Source organism: Choloepus didactylus, chromosome 1 (genome assembly GCF_015220235.1).
Source record: "Choloepus didactylus isolate mChoDid1 chromosome 1, mChoDid1.pri, whole genome shotgun sequence".
Taxonomy (NCBI): Eukaryota; Metazoa; Chordata; class Mammalia; order Pilosa; family Megalonychidae; genus Choloepus; species Choloepus didactylus.
In genome coordinates this window covers 245701399-245713941 of record NC_051307.1, presented here as the reverse complement: position 1 = coordinate 245713941, position 12543 = coordinate 245701399, and the positions used below count along the sequence as shown (strand labels likewise).

The 12543-nt window shown below is 53.1% G+C and overlaps 1 protein-coding gene across 7 annotated transcripts in view; it reads right to left on the bottom strand.

Moving 5' to 3' along the window:
* Positions 1–12543, bottom strand: part of IQSEC1 (IQ motif and Sec7 domain ArfGEF 1) — a 184121-nt gene that overhangs the window by 16457 nt on the left and 155121 nt on the right. For all 7 annotated transcript variants that reach the window (XM_037802844.1, XM_037802827.1, XM_037802851.1 and 4 more), the window contains exons 5-9: positions 10870–10992; positions 9399–9565; positions 5303–5442; positions 4722–4751; positions 644–769 (exon numbers count right to left, since the gene is read on the bottom strand). In XM_037802844.1, the coding sequence (XP_037658772.1) occupies positions 644–769; positions 4722–4751; positions 5303–5442; positions 9399–9565; positions 10870–10992 (586 nt within the window). The remainder of the gene's footprint in view (positions 1–643; positions 770–4721; positions 4752–5302; positions 5443–9398; positions 9566–10869; positions 10993–12543) is intronic.

Sequence of the window (12543 nt, the reverse complement as noted above, 5' to 3'; positions counted from 1 at the left end):
CTGACTAGATTCCATGACATCTTTTCTCTGGCGACAGCTCGTCAATTTTCCTTTGGAGGGGGGAACCTCCCCCCACTTTAGTCCATCAGTCCAGGTGGAGTTCATTCTACTTCCTGCTCAGGGGTTGGGGCCTGTGACCCAGGCTTGGCCAATAAGAAAGCCCTGCATCTGCCGGCACAATAACCGTTTAGAATTGGGCATGTGAAGCATTGAGGATTAATACCAGGAATATGCTTTACGAGGAAGAGGCTCCCTCTTTCTGCTGGGATTCAGCCTTCTTGGACAGAACAAGCCTAAGTGGGGAGCCCATAGGAGGCAAAGTCTACACAGCTGAGGATTGGAAATAATAAAAGGGAGCCCCACTGACATTGCTGGAGCCTCTGGGGACAGCTGGGGCCAAAGCCATCCCCCTCCACGGTTTCCAATGAGCCACTGATCTCAATTTCATTTGCATTCATTTGAGATCAATTTCTGTCCCTTGCAACCAAAAGACTGGGCCAATACAGCCCCCATGCCTTCCTGCCCCTGCACCCATGCACGCCCCCACTTGTGCAGACACATGGCCAGATGGAAACCCCGGGCTCGAGTTCAAGGCCTCCCGTCAAGGCTCTCAGTCCAGACGCCCCGTGAGGGGGCCACATACCACCAGGAGGTCGTTGAACAGGAAGATTTCTCGCTGGTGCAGTCCGAGTTTCTGGGGTTTGTTTGGGTCGGGGACCTCGAAGAGCCGGCAGTAGCAGACCAGCCTACGGTGGGGCAGGGAGAGCACCTGTGCAGGGGAGAGAGCAACCTGCCATTAGCTGCTTGGCCCCCTCCTTCGGGGTGGGGTGAGGGTGGGTGGCAGGGAGCATGGGCGGCTGACACTGCTCTCCTTGCATCAAAAATGCCTTCTCTCATGAATTGGGTAAAGCAGAACCCAAGGTTCTTGGCTCACAGCAATTTTTTCCTCACTCTGTACTCAGGAACTGTATGTAAAATTCCTGGTCTCTGTTTTCCTGAAGGATGGTTGCTTCTGGTGAGCCTTTCTTTCAATTCTTTTGGGCAGGAAACAGACTTCCTAAAATGTCACTCCCACATACTCCTTGGCCAGAAACAAATTTGTGTTTTCTGAGTTCCTATAATGTGCTGGCTACATACGTTAGCCCATTTAGTCCCTGCAAAAAATTCCAGCTAGAGTGTACTCTAGAGGAAGAAACCGAGGCACAGAGAAGCTAAGCAACTTATTCTCAGTTACAGAACCAGGAAGACACCAAGACTTGGTTTCAGACTCTATTTTCCCACTCTGCCAAGCCTCCTCCTAAAAGATTCCAAGGATTCTGATGCGTGAAAGACCCTGTCTGAAATCCTGGGCCAGGCAGTTGACATTTTTGTGGGATCTGTCCCACTCTGACCCGACAAATCCCCCCCAGTTTCCACGACGCCTGTCCTCCCCTCGTTCTTTCTCCACGCCTGACTCTGCAAGTGGCTCATGGGAACCATGTGCCCTCCCCATTGCACATCTCCATAGCTGGTGTTTACAGGCTGAAGAGACTTGGTCCTGGCTGCTGGGGACAGATGGCTAATAAACAGATAGCTAAACTACTACAGTGGGAGAGTTGCCGTCACAGCCATAGGAGGGAGCGGTCACCTCTGCCCAAAACTCCCAGTGGAGCGATGCACCAGGAAGACAAGGAGAGGGAGGCTGCGGCGGAGAGCTTGGCGTGTTGAGGGACAAGTGTCGTTTGGTATGGGTGGAGCAGAAGCTGAAGGTGAGAGGGCACAGGCCACAGGGCTGGGGAGGTGGGCAAGGGACGGTCCTGGGGGCCTCTCCATATGGGAGCTGGTGAAGGGCAGGATGCTCAGCTGTGTTTTGCAAAGCTGTCTCACAGCAGCGGGGCTGTCTGGGGAGGGGCGTGCCACCTGACGGTCAGGCTGGAGGTGTGCATGTGTGCTCCAGGGGTGTGGAGGCGAGCCTCCTCAGGGTGGTGGGTCGCGGGAAGATGAGAGGGAGGGAGTTGTGCGCGCGAGGGCACGGAAATGTGACAGTGCACAAGCGTGGCACCCATAAACACGTGTTCAAGTTCTAACACCCGGTTCCTGCTGGTGTGGTCATTTGTAAACAAGATTGTTGAAGATCCTATTTAGAGGAGGCCAAACTGAATCAAGGCGGACCTGAATCCTACGTGACTGGGGTCCTCATGAGAAGAGGAAATTTGGACACAGCTGGGAGTAGAAGACGGGAGGCAGATGGTCATGTGACAGAGGCGGAAATGGAGACAGGGATCGGCAGCAAGCTGCCACCAACCAGAACGCTGCAGGCTTTGGGGAAAGCACAGCAGGCCGACACCTTGATTTTGGACTTTTAGCCTCCTGGATTGTGAGACAGTAAATTCCTGCTGTCTACGCCAACCAATCTGTGGTATTTGTCATCGCAGCCCTGGCAAACCAGGACAACGAGCAAGTGGTCTGGGTGTGAACAAAACCCAGGCTGGCTTCTGGATCAAAAGGGGGAAGAGATATGAAACAGTTTCAGTCGCTGAGAGATCTCAAATGCAGTCGAGAAGTCATTCTGGAGGTTATTCTTATGCATTATACAGTATCCCTTTTTAGTTTTTAGTGTATTAGAATAGCTAGAAGAAAATATCTGAAACTGCTGAATTGCAATGCAGTATAACTTGAAGACAACTGTGTAACTATGTAACTTACACTGTGTGACTGTGTGATTGTGAAAACCTTGTGGCTCCCACTCCCTTTATCCTGTGTATGAACCAATGAGCAGAAAAATGGGGACAAAAAAATAAATGAATAATAGGGGGGAGGTGGAGTATGGGATGTTTTGAGTGTTCTTTTTTACTTTTATTTTTATTTTTGCTTTTATTTTTTGGAGAAACGAAAATGTTCAAAAATTGATTGGGGTAATGATACTGTGAACTTTTGTACGCTTTGGATGATTGTATGGGATGTGAATATATTTCAATAAAATTGCATTTAGACACCTGAAACTCAGAGCTAGAGCTCGGCAGATATGAATGTCAGTATTAGTGCATACAGCCACTGTCAAAAAAAAAAAAAAAAAAAAGATGAAAAAGAGCCCAGACTTCAATTAGTGATACGAATGAAGCAGGTCTGGTTAAGACCAGGGCAAGCCAGGCCAAAGGGTAAAGATTGAAACTGATTGTGTTTTAAAACTTCAACTTCCATATGAGACCAAGGGACTATTCTATTTGGTACAGGATCTAAATTTTCTAAACGGTATAACTCTACAGTCGATTTGTTCAAACACCACAATTGCATGGAACTTTGAATAGGAAGTGAGATACGGTAGGTTAGTATAGGCTGGAGTGAAATAGTGACACATCCCAGAGTAATTTGGGCAGATAATAAAAAATATATTTACAGTCTCCCCCTCCCCAGCCCCGAGGATCTGGGGGAAGGTGCGGATGTGTTGGACATCCTCACCTGGACTGGTGTTGATGTTGTCACAAACATTGGGACTGGCGGTTTGATGTGCTGAGCCCTTGAGCATGGGACTTGCCCTTATGAAGCTCGTTACCACAAAGGAGAGTCTAAAGTTGTATGTAATGGTGCCTAAGAGTGTCCCCCTGAGTACCTCTTTGTTGCTCAGATGTGGCCCTCTCTCTCTCTAACTGAGCCATCTCAACAGGTGAACTCGCTGCCCTCCCCACTACGTGGGACCCGACTCCCAGGGGTGTAAATCTCCCTGGCAACGCAGAGTATGACTCCCGGGGATGAATGTGGACCCAGCATCGTGGGACTGAGAGTATCTTCTTGACCAAAAGGGGGATGCAAAATGAGACGAAATAGTTTCAGTGGCTGAGAGATTTCAAATGGAGTAGAGAGGTCACTCTGGTGGACATTCTTATGCACTATATAGATAACACCTCTTAGGTTTTAATGTATTGGAATAGCTAGAAGTAAATACCTGAAACTACCAAACTCCAACCCAGCAGTCTGGACTCCTGAAGACAATTATATAATAATGTAGATTACAAGAGGTGACAGTGTGATTGTGAAGACCTTGTGGATCACACCCCCTTTATCTAGTGTATGGATGAGTAGAAAAATGGGGATAAAAACTAAAGGACAAATGGGGTGGGATGGGGGGATGATTTGGGTGTTTTTTTTCACTTTTATTTTTTATTCTTGTTCTGGTTCTTTCTGATGTAAGGAAAATGTTCAGAGATAGATTGTGGTGATGAACACATAACTATGTTATCATACTGTGGACAGTGGATTGTATACCATGGATGATTGTATGGTGTGTGAATGTGTTTCAATAAAACTGAATTTAATAAAAAAAAACAAAAATAAATAAATAAATAAAATTGCATTTAGGAAAAAAAAAACACACAACAAAACAAAACAAACCCAAGCTGGATGTATCAAAAGCCTGAGCTGAGGCTGTGGGAGCCCCACTTGCCACACTGAGATCACATTTCCGGTACAGTCTCAGAGCCTGGGGAAAAGCCTTGGTCTCTGGGCTCAATTGCACACAGACAAGGCAGGAAAGGGGTCTTAGCTGCTCTGGTGCTTTTTGCCTGACAGCCTCACCTCTTGTGGGGCTGCAGTGATTTGAGGCTGGGATACATAAGACAATCATATTTCTTATCACTCTGGAGATGAACTCAAGCAGCCAGAACCTGGAGATGCAGCGGCATGACAGAATGGCACGCTGAATCTCCCCAGTTATCAGCCGGAATGTAAAAGAGAGAAATACTCACACAGCCAAGCCCGTGGTGCAGGGATCCAATCTATGTGGGAAAACATTAAACAAAAAGAGATATTAAGGTTCCAAAGTCTGAAGGAGCTAATGGGATGACATCTAGTTAAAAGGAAGCAGGTATCCTCTCCCATGGCAGCTTCTTCCAGCCCCATCCAGACAGGCCCCAGGGAGCCTGGCCAAGTGGGAGACTGAGCTGGCAGAGCTCCCTGAGGGTGCTTTCAGGGGATCCCTGACGTCACCAGGGAAAATCTACCAGCCCAGATGGGGCACAGAGCAGAAGTACCCACCCCCACCCCCTGGCCACCTTCTTTCAGGCTTCTGGTCTACTAAGACCCTCAGCTTCTCTTCAAATATAACCCCAAGTAAATGTTATTTATTCCCAACCCTGGAATCACTCACAAACCCTGCCTGGAAGGGGCAAGGTTCCTGATGGCCTTGCAGGAGATTTGAAATGGCATCAGGGTGGCGGGCGGAAGCCAGCAGAGCTGCCCTGGGCTCACACAAGGGCAGGAGTGGGGGAGCTGGGAACAAGACCCTCCTTGCGAGCCACTGCCTGGGGATGCTGGGCCCGCCGCATACCGGCTTCTTGCCCACGATGAGCTTCTCCACCTTCTGCACCTGGGACACGTGGTCCTCACTGGTCTTCAGCTCCCGCTTGCGGATCCGCTCATAGATCCCGATCAGCATCTCCCGGGGGATGTCTTCGCCATCGTCCACACCTGGGCAGGGGTGGCAGCCAGGCATCAGGTGTGTTGGGGTGCTCAGGTGGCCATGGCTCCCTTCAGCCTCAGGCCCTCACCCTTGGCCCCTGATTTACCGGTTTCTAAACCAAATTGGGACTGTGGTTCCTTTCACTCGTGCCAAAGAGCCGAAAGTCTTCCGGCACATGGCTGTTGAACAGTTTCAGGTAATTAGAGACGTGCCCTGACTCTCTCCTCCAGGAACGAAGCCGGTACATCCCACCTCCACCTGCACTGGTGTGGAAAGGAGCTGCTGCAACCCCTCTCCAGCTGCATTCAGACAGCCTCATAAATCCTGACCCCAGCCCTCTGAGCACAGCAAAACTGTCCACATTCCACAGATGGAGAAATTGAGGCTCGTCGAGGGGAGCCTGGGTGGGAGAGGCAGTGCAGCCTGGGGTCTGCAGGGTCACAGACCTGGAACAAATCCTAGTTCTGTCCCTCACTAGCCGCGGGCCTGCGGGCGAGGGGCAGGGCCTCTCTGAGCCTGCTGTCCTCATCTCTGAGACTGGGCCACCAACGGTGCCACCAACTTAGGGCTGCCATGAGGAAGCGGGAGATGCGCATCACGTGCTTGGCACGGTGCTGGCCCGAAGCAAGATCTCAAGACACCAGCTGTTCTTATCGACACTGAAGGAGGTGCTGCTGTAGTCCCTGACCACACGGGCTGCAACTGGGGGGCCAGGGTGGGAACCCAGGTCACTGCGGCTCCAAACACATGCCCTTCCTGCTACATCCCACCGAGGAAGCTCAGCCCTGCCAGCCAGGGAGATGCAAATTCGAGTCACCATGAGAGCCATTCTCAGCCATGAGGTTCGCAAAGTCTAGACACTTGGTAACAGGCACAGCCAGCAAGGCTGTGGGGATGCGGCCCCCCACACGCCACTGCTGGTACCGGGAAATGGCAATGTGGCATGGTCTGTCAGGATGATCTGCTCCAATTGCAACCCCCGCCCCCCACCTGCATTTGAGGAATTTATCCCAGGGGACATGATACGCATACAAGGTTGTTCATTGCAGCATTGTTTCCAAGTAGCAAAAAACCCGGAATGAATAGTTTACCCATTAACAGGGGACAGGTTAAACAATCATCGTACATCAGTAAGACAATACTACGCGTCTGTCAAAAAGAATGAGGAAGGCCACTGTGAACTGAAGTGGGCAATTTCTTTTAGATTTATTAAGTGGGAAAAAAAGAAGCAACCTGTGGAGTAGAAGAGAGCAGAAACTATCATGCATGTTTGTGTTTGCTTGAACAGAAAAACTCTAGAAGGATTCGTCAGGGACCAAACACAGACTAACTTTAGGGAGAAAGGGTCTGTACTAGGCAGGGATGGGGGGGAGCTTTGCTGTGTACCTTTTAATACTTTCTGTTTCTGATGTGATGGTAACATCATTCAAAACACAAATTAAACAAATTCAGAAGTAAATTGTAATAAAAGGTAGAGGACACTGCCTGCTTGGCTTTCCTGCTGGTGAGCTAGTCCTTCTCTGCCTGACATTAGCTCCCCAGGGGCTCTCCCGCTGCGGGTTCCCACTGGACAAGCTGGAGCGAACGATTTCAGAGCAAATGTGCCGTGCGTGGGTGTGTCGCAGGGAGGGGGAGGGTAAGAAGGGCCCTTCAATGAACAAAAGCTGTACGTGTGCTCCGTGCACAAAACCAGCCTGGCTTTAGGAGACCAGGGCTCTGGGTGGCCTCGGCAGATCACTTCCTGTCTCTGAAACGTGACAAAGACAGGACAGAAAGCCCCAGAGCTCTTGACTTGAAAAGAGGTGATTCGGTGGGAACAGCCCTGGCCTGGGAAGCAGCAGCTTGCTACCCTGGGAAGTGGGGCTGATAAGGCCACCCCATCCCGTAGACTGCAAGGATGGATACAGACTGTGAGGCTGTTGGCGGGAGATTGGCTGACTGGCAAATATCCGTGGCAACAACCCTTCCCTCCCCTGAGCCTTCTCTTCTCTGGGCTCATCATTTCTGGCTCCATCTCTTATTGCTCATTCAGGGAAGCCCCCAATTTTGTGGGAGAGGTTCTACAGTTAGGAAAAACTCAGAGTCAAACCACCCCTAAGCTCTCCTAGTGGGAAGTGGCACGTGGCACACAGCCAGACCTCTCTGGTGGTGGTGGTGGGGGTGACAGCTGAGGCCACATGGGACGGTTGATGCACAGGGAGGAGAGCAGCTCACAGCAGGAAAGCTCTGGGGCTGCCTGTGGGAAAGCGGAAACCCGCCTCCCTGGGCCTGCTTGGACGCGTGGGCAGGAGGGCATGCATGCGTAGACAAGTGTGGGGGAGGGTACCCTGTACCCCTGCACCATCAAAGCAGCTACCGGTCGTCCCTTCTCTCCTGGCTGTTCACACGGTTTCCAGATTCCTTAGTTTGCCCAGAACTACGGGCAACCACTGGCCCTGCTGTGTGCTGCCTGCAATGCCTCCTTCAGCCTTGCAAATGACTGCACACGGTGACAACTCAACAGGGGGCACATCCTCTAAACCACACCCAAGGTTTTCAGCCCCCACAGGGATTGGCGCCACCCCACGCAGGTCTTGGAGGCAAGCCGGGGAAGGGGACACTTGTGCTGTCTCCTGGGTGGTCCTCTGCTCTCTGGGGAAGCATCTGGGGGTTCCGTGGGCCGACCTGCTATGACAGGTGCTCACCACCAGGGGGTGGGCGAGGATGGTTTAAAAACCCAGCAGGATTCCCACCCCCACCCCCAGGGGAGAACCTGGAGATACTCCACAGGAGAATCACCCCTCCCCAAGAAATGGGACAAGCAAGCAAAAAGTTTAGCACCTGTTGATCTCCCTAAAAGAATGAGAGGCTAGACTTCAGCCTCATGCCTGCAGCCAGAAGACAGCATCTTGCTATCGAGTTCCTCCGCATTGCATTTATTTTTACAATTATCTTCTGCATGTGGCAAACACTACTGGTTTTCCATTTAGAGTGCTGATACAAGGTTTCCTTTTTAAATAAATACATTCAAGTAAAAAGACAAAAGCAAAAAAGGTAGGTTGAGTTAAAGATAAACATCAAGTGCTGAGGCAGTAGGGAAAGGACAAACGTGGAGATGGGGGAGCAGAAATCAGCAGAGGTGGGGTGGGGTGGGGTGGGGCAGGCAGGGGTGCTCTGCTGTGGTCTGCCCCAGCTCCCGACAGTCCCAGGCTCGAGGTTGTGCTTATTGGGATCGAATCATGCCCCCTACAAAAGACACACGACTGTGGGTGTGAACCCATCTGTCAGCAGGATCTCTGAAGACCTTATCGTTAGTTAAGGAGACGTCAAACTGAATGAGGAACTCAATCCAGCACAGCTGAGGTCCTCATAAGCAAAGGAAACAGGACTCAGAAGTAGAAGCCAAACATCAGCGGGAGGCAGTGATGGAAAATCGCCGGAATGCCGCAGATTCCGGGAGAAATCAGGCCCTGCTGATACCCTGCTGCTGGACTTCCAGCCTCCAGAACTGCAAGACGACAAAGTCCTGTTCTTTGAGCCAACCAGACGTGTGGTGCTGCTCACAGCAGCCCCGGCAAGCAAAGACGGTTTTCTCTCCCACCATCCTCATCTCTTCCCAGGCCCTACCCGGCCGTGCCTCCTGCTCTCTTGTGCCTCTGCCACTCCTTTGATCTTGAACTACTTTCCCTCCACCTAGATGGCTCAAATCCCTGCCCAGCCTTCAAGCAGCTGCTAAAACCACCAGCTCCTCCCCCAGGACGAGGTTTTCTGACATCCCCCCCTCCGAGACCTAGCTCTGCGCACTGGTTGTGCACTGTCCCCCAAGACAGTGATGGGTGCCCTCGATGGTGATTTGTGCCCCTTCCCAGGAGCCCCTTTCCCCAGCACCCAGCCCTGAGCTCCAGGAAGGTAAGCACTGGGTCTCACCTATCCTTGGGCCCACCTGCCCTGTGCCCTGCCTGGCTGGGGGTTGGGGGCAGCTCACCTCGGAGGTTCTTGACGAAGTCCTCCAGCTTCATCTTCCGCTCAGGCTTGACGTTGGGGCTGTACATGTCGGTGTTGAGCAGGATGATGGCGAAGGCCAGGATGAAGATGGTGTCCGGGTTCCGGAACTGCCGCACCACCCCGGGGTTGCAGATGCAGTACCGCTGGCTGGGGGCCGGGGGGGAGGAGAAGGGGGGTGGTCAGGGCTGCCTCCTTGTGGAGGAGGAGACACCACAGGCTCGGCCTGGCACCAAATGGCTGGGCAATGACCCACAGTTTCTCATGGCACCCTAAGCCCCAGTTTCTGCCTCTGCTAAAGGGGAATAATCCCACTATCCATCCGTTCCTTCTTTCCTTAGCTGTGCTCATGGCTGCTACTCCCTGGCCTCTCTGAGAGCGTAGTGCAGCCACGTCAGAGTTCTGGCCTACGGGATTTGAGCAGATGTGATGAGGGCACCCTCCAGGTTGTCCCCTTAAAAAACAGGGGTGTACCCTCCACTGCTCCTGCCCCTGCCTCCACCCTCCCCTGGGAATGGGATGAGACAAGGGGCATGTTGGACCTGTCACTTGGGACCTTGAGATGGAAAAAACCCAGTCCTCCTCCACCCTAGTTCAGAGAAAAGTTTTTCCACCTTGGTTAAGCCATTGTGGTCCTCCTTATACAGGGTATGTCCTCGCTCCAACTTGGCCCCACCACCAATGCTGAGCCCAGAGGGCTGGTCCATGGCTGACTCGTGTCTCATCTCTCCCCTGCAGACCAAACCTAGCACGGCACGTGGAGGCTCCCATCCAGCCCATCTGCATGTCCTGACTGAGTGAATCACTGTGTAGTAACAGCCGCCACAGGCTGTAGGCTCAGCAGGTGCCAGAGTTGTGCTGAGTGTGTCTATGTGTCCTGAGTCATTTAATCCTTCCACTGTTCTCTGGGGGAGGTGCTATTACTATTCCCATTTCATAGGTGAGGACCAGAGGCACAGAGGGGTCAAGTAATTGGCACAAGGTCACACAGCGGGTAAGTGGTGGAGCTGGTTCTTGAACTGGGCCATCGAGTGTGTGTTCTGAGCCACTGGGAGAGAGTCTCTTGTGAATGAATAAATGCACGACTACACGAATGAATTCATGAATGAATGGAGATCTGATGAGGTCCTGGAGGAGAACAAAGGATGTGCAGAATCCTGCCTCCAACACTAACGAGCAGCCGGGACTGTGAGCAAACCCCTTAACCTCTTTCAACTTTGGTTTCCTCATCTGCAGAATCGGGATGCTAAGTGTCGTCCCTCTACCCCCCCAAGGTGACGCCCGGAAGGAGTGAAGCACGGCAATGGCAGGCAGGAGGGGCCACTGCTGTGTCCCTCAAGTGACGAGTATATGCTCATGCTGAGGGGAGGGGAAGGGAATGGGGGGGGTTCTGCCTGCAGCCCCCAGTTTTCTGAGCCAGGAACATTCTCGCCACCCTCCGAGCAGCCCCCCACCTGAACGCCTCGATGAGCCGCTCAACTTTCTGGGCCTCCCCCTGGACTCGAATGTGTGCCTGGAATTTCCTGAGGGCTTCGTCCAGTTCCATGGCAGAGAAGTCCATTTCATCCACCACGCAGCTGCAACACAGAGAGAAGTGCCCATGTGAGCTCCTGTCCACACAGCCTCTCCCCTCCCTTCGGGGGACGTGAGTGAGGAGAGGGCCGGCAGACGAAGGGGTGGGGACCACCACCCTTGCTGGGTGAGGCCCCCAGTGATCCCATTGGGGAGAGGGTGGGAGGGGGCTGCTCCTCATCAGGTCAGTCCCTCCGGCTTGGCTTTCCGCAGTCAGCCAAGGAGGAGACTTCCGCATAAGGCCAAAAGATGCCCGAAGCTACTGCAGAGTCCACCAACCTCTTGAAACTAGGAAAACATTTCTGCTTCTACTTATGTGGATCATTTTCCATGGAGGGGGCCGGAGTTTTCACCCAAGTCTTACAGGAGCCTCGGAACTCAATACACTTAAGGGCACGGGGCTCCTTCCAGGCCAGGACCCTCCTGGCTGTTACAGACACGCACAAGCACGTCTGTTGTGCCAGGCACTGGAAGGCAGGACTGCGCGGAGTCCCCCGTGTCCTGTGAGGGAGGTGAGGGGCACACTCCTGGTTTCCGGAAGAGGAAATGGAGGTGCAGGGCACTGCCAAATGGTGACTTTGCCCTGAGCCAGCCCTCTTATGTGTGGGGTGCAGGGGGACGTCGGCTCTCCGCAGGGAGGTTTGGCGGGACATCTTGGAGGAGCTGTGCCATCCTAACCTGCTGTACCCACAAGTGGAGGGGGGCTGCGGAGGCTGCCTTCTGTACGGCTTCCAACTGACCTTGCCACCACCATGCCCCATTCTTATCCCTGCCCCCAGCACATCCTTGCCTTTCCTTCCCTGATTGTGACCCTGAACAGAGAAGGTGGGGCCTGTACCATGACTGTGGGTGGAAAGCACGTCCATGCAATGGAGTCTGCTTCTGGGGTAAGCCCCTTCCCACAAGGCCACGTTCAAGCTGGGCCTGGGCAGCGGCGGCCTCGGCAACCCCAGGCCCTCCTTCCACTTGAGGCCTCCTGGGGAAGGAGCACCAGGGGAAAGGTCGGGGGCAGGGGCCATGCACACGTTGGCTGCCCGCAGGGGTGCCTGCCCTTCTGGGCTGGTTGGGGGGAACCTCGCTACTTCCTGAGGCCGCTGCTATTTTCTGATCCAAGGAGAACAATGTGCGGATTTCCTATGGACCAGGAGCCAGCTGGGATGGGGTTGGGGAGGCCGTGCAGGGGCGGCTGCAGGGGGTGGTCGGGGTGGGGGGGAGGCACTGGACTCGGAGTCTTGGGAACTGATGTGCTTTTCCCCTGAACCATTTCCTCATGTGGTTCAAAGGGGGACGGTGGGGGGGTGGAAAGCAATTGCACTAACAATGCAGCAGAGTTTCCAGGTGAAGTAGGAACTGAAGGGGGTGGGGGTGGGGCAGGCAGGAAGGAGGAAAGCCCAGGCCGGGCAGGTTGGGCCAGGGAAGCACACAGACGTCCTGCTGGGAGCCTGCCACACATCACCGAGCCAGCCACTCACTGATCGCCTGTGTGTGTGCCTGAGGGTGTGGCAATGAATGCGTGTGTAAATGTAGGTGTATGTGTGATGGGATGAGTAAATATG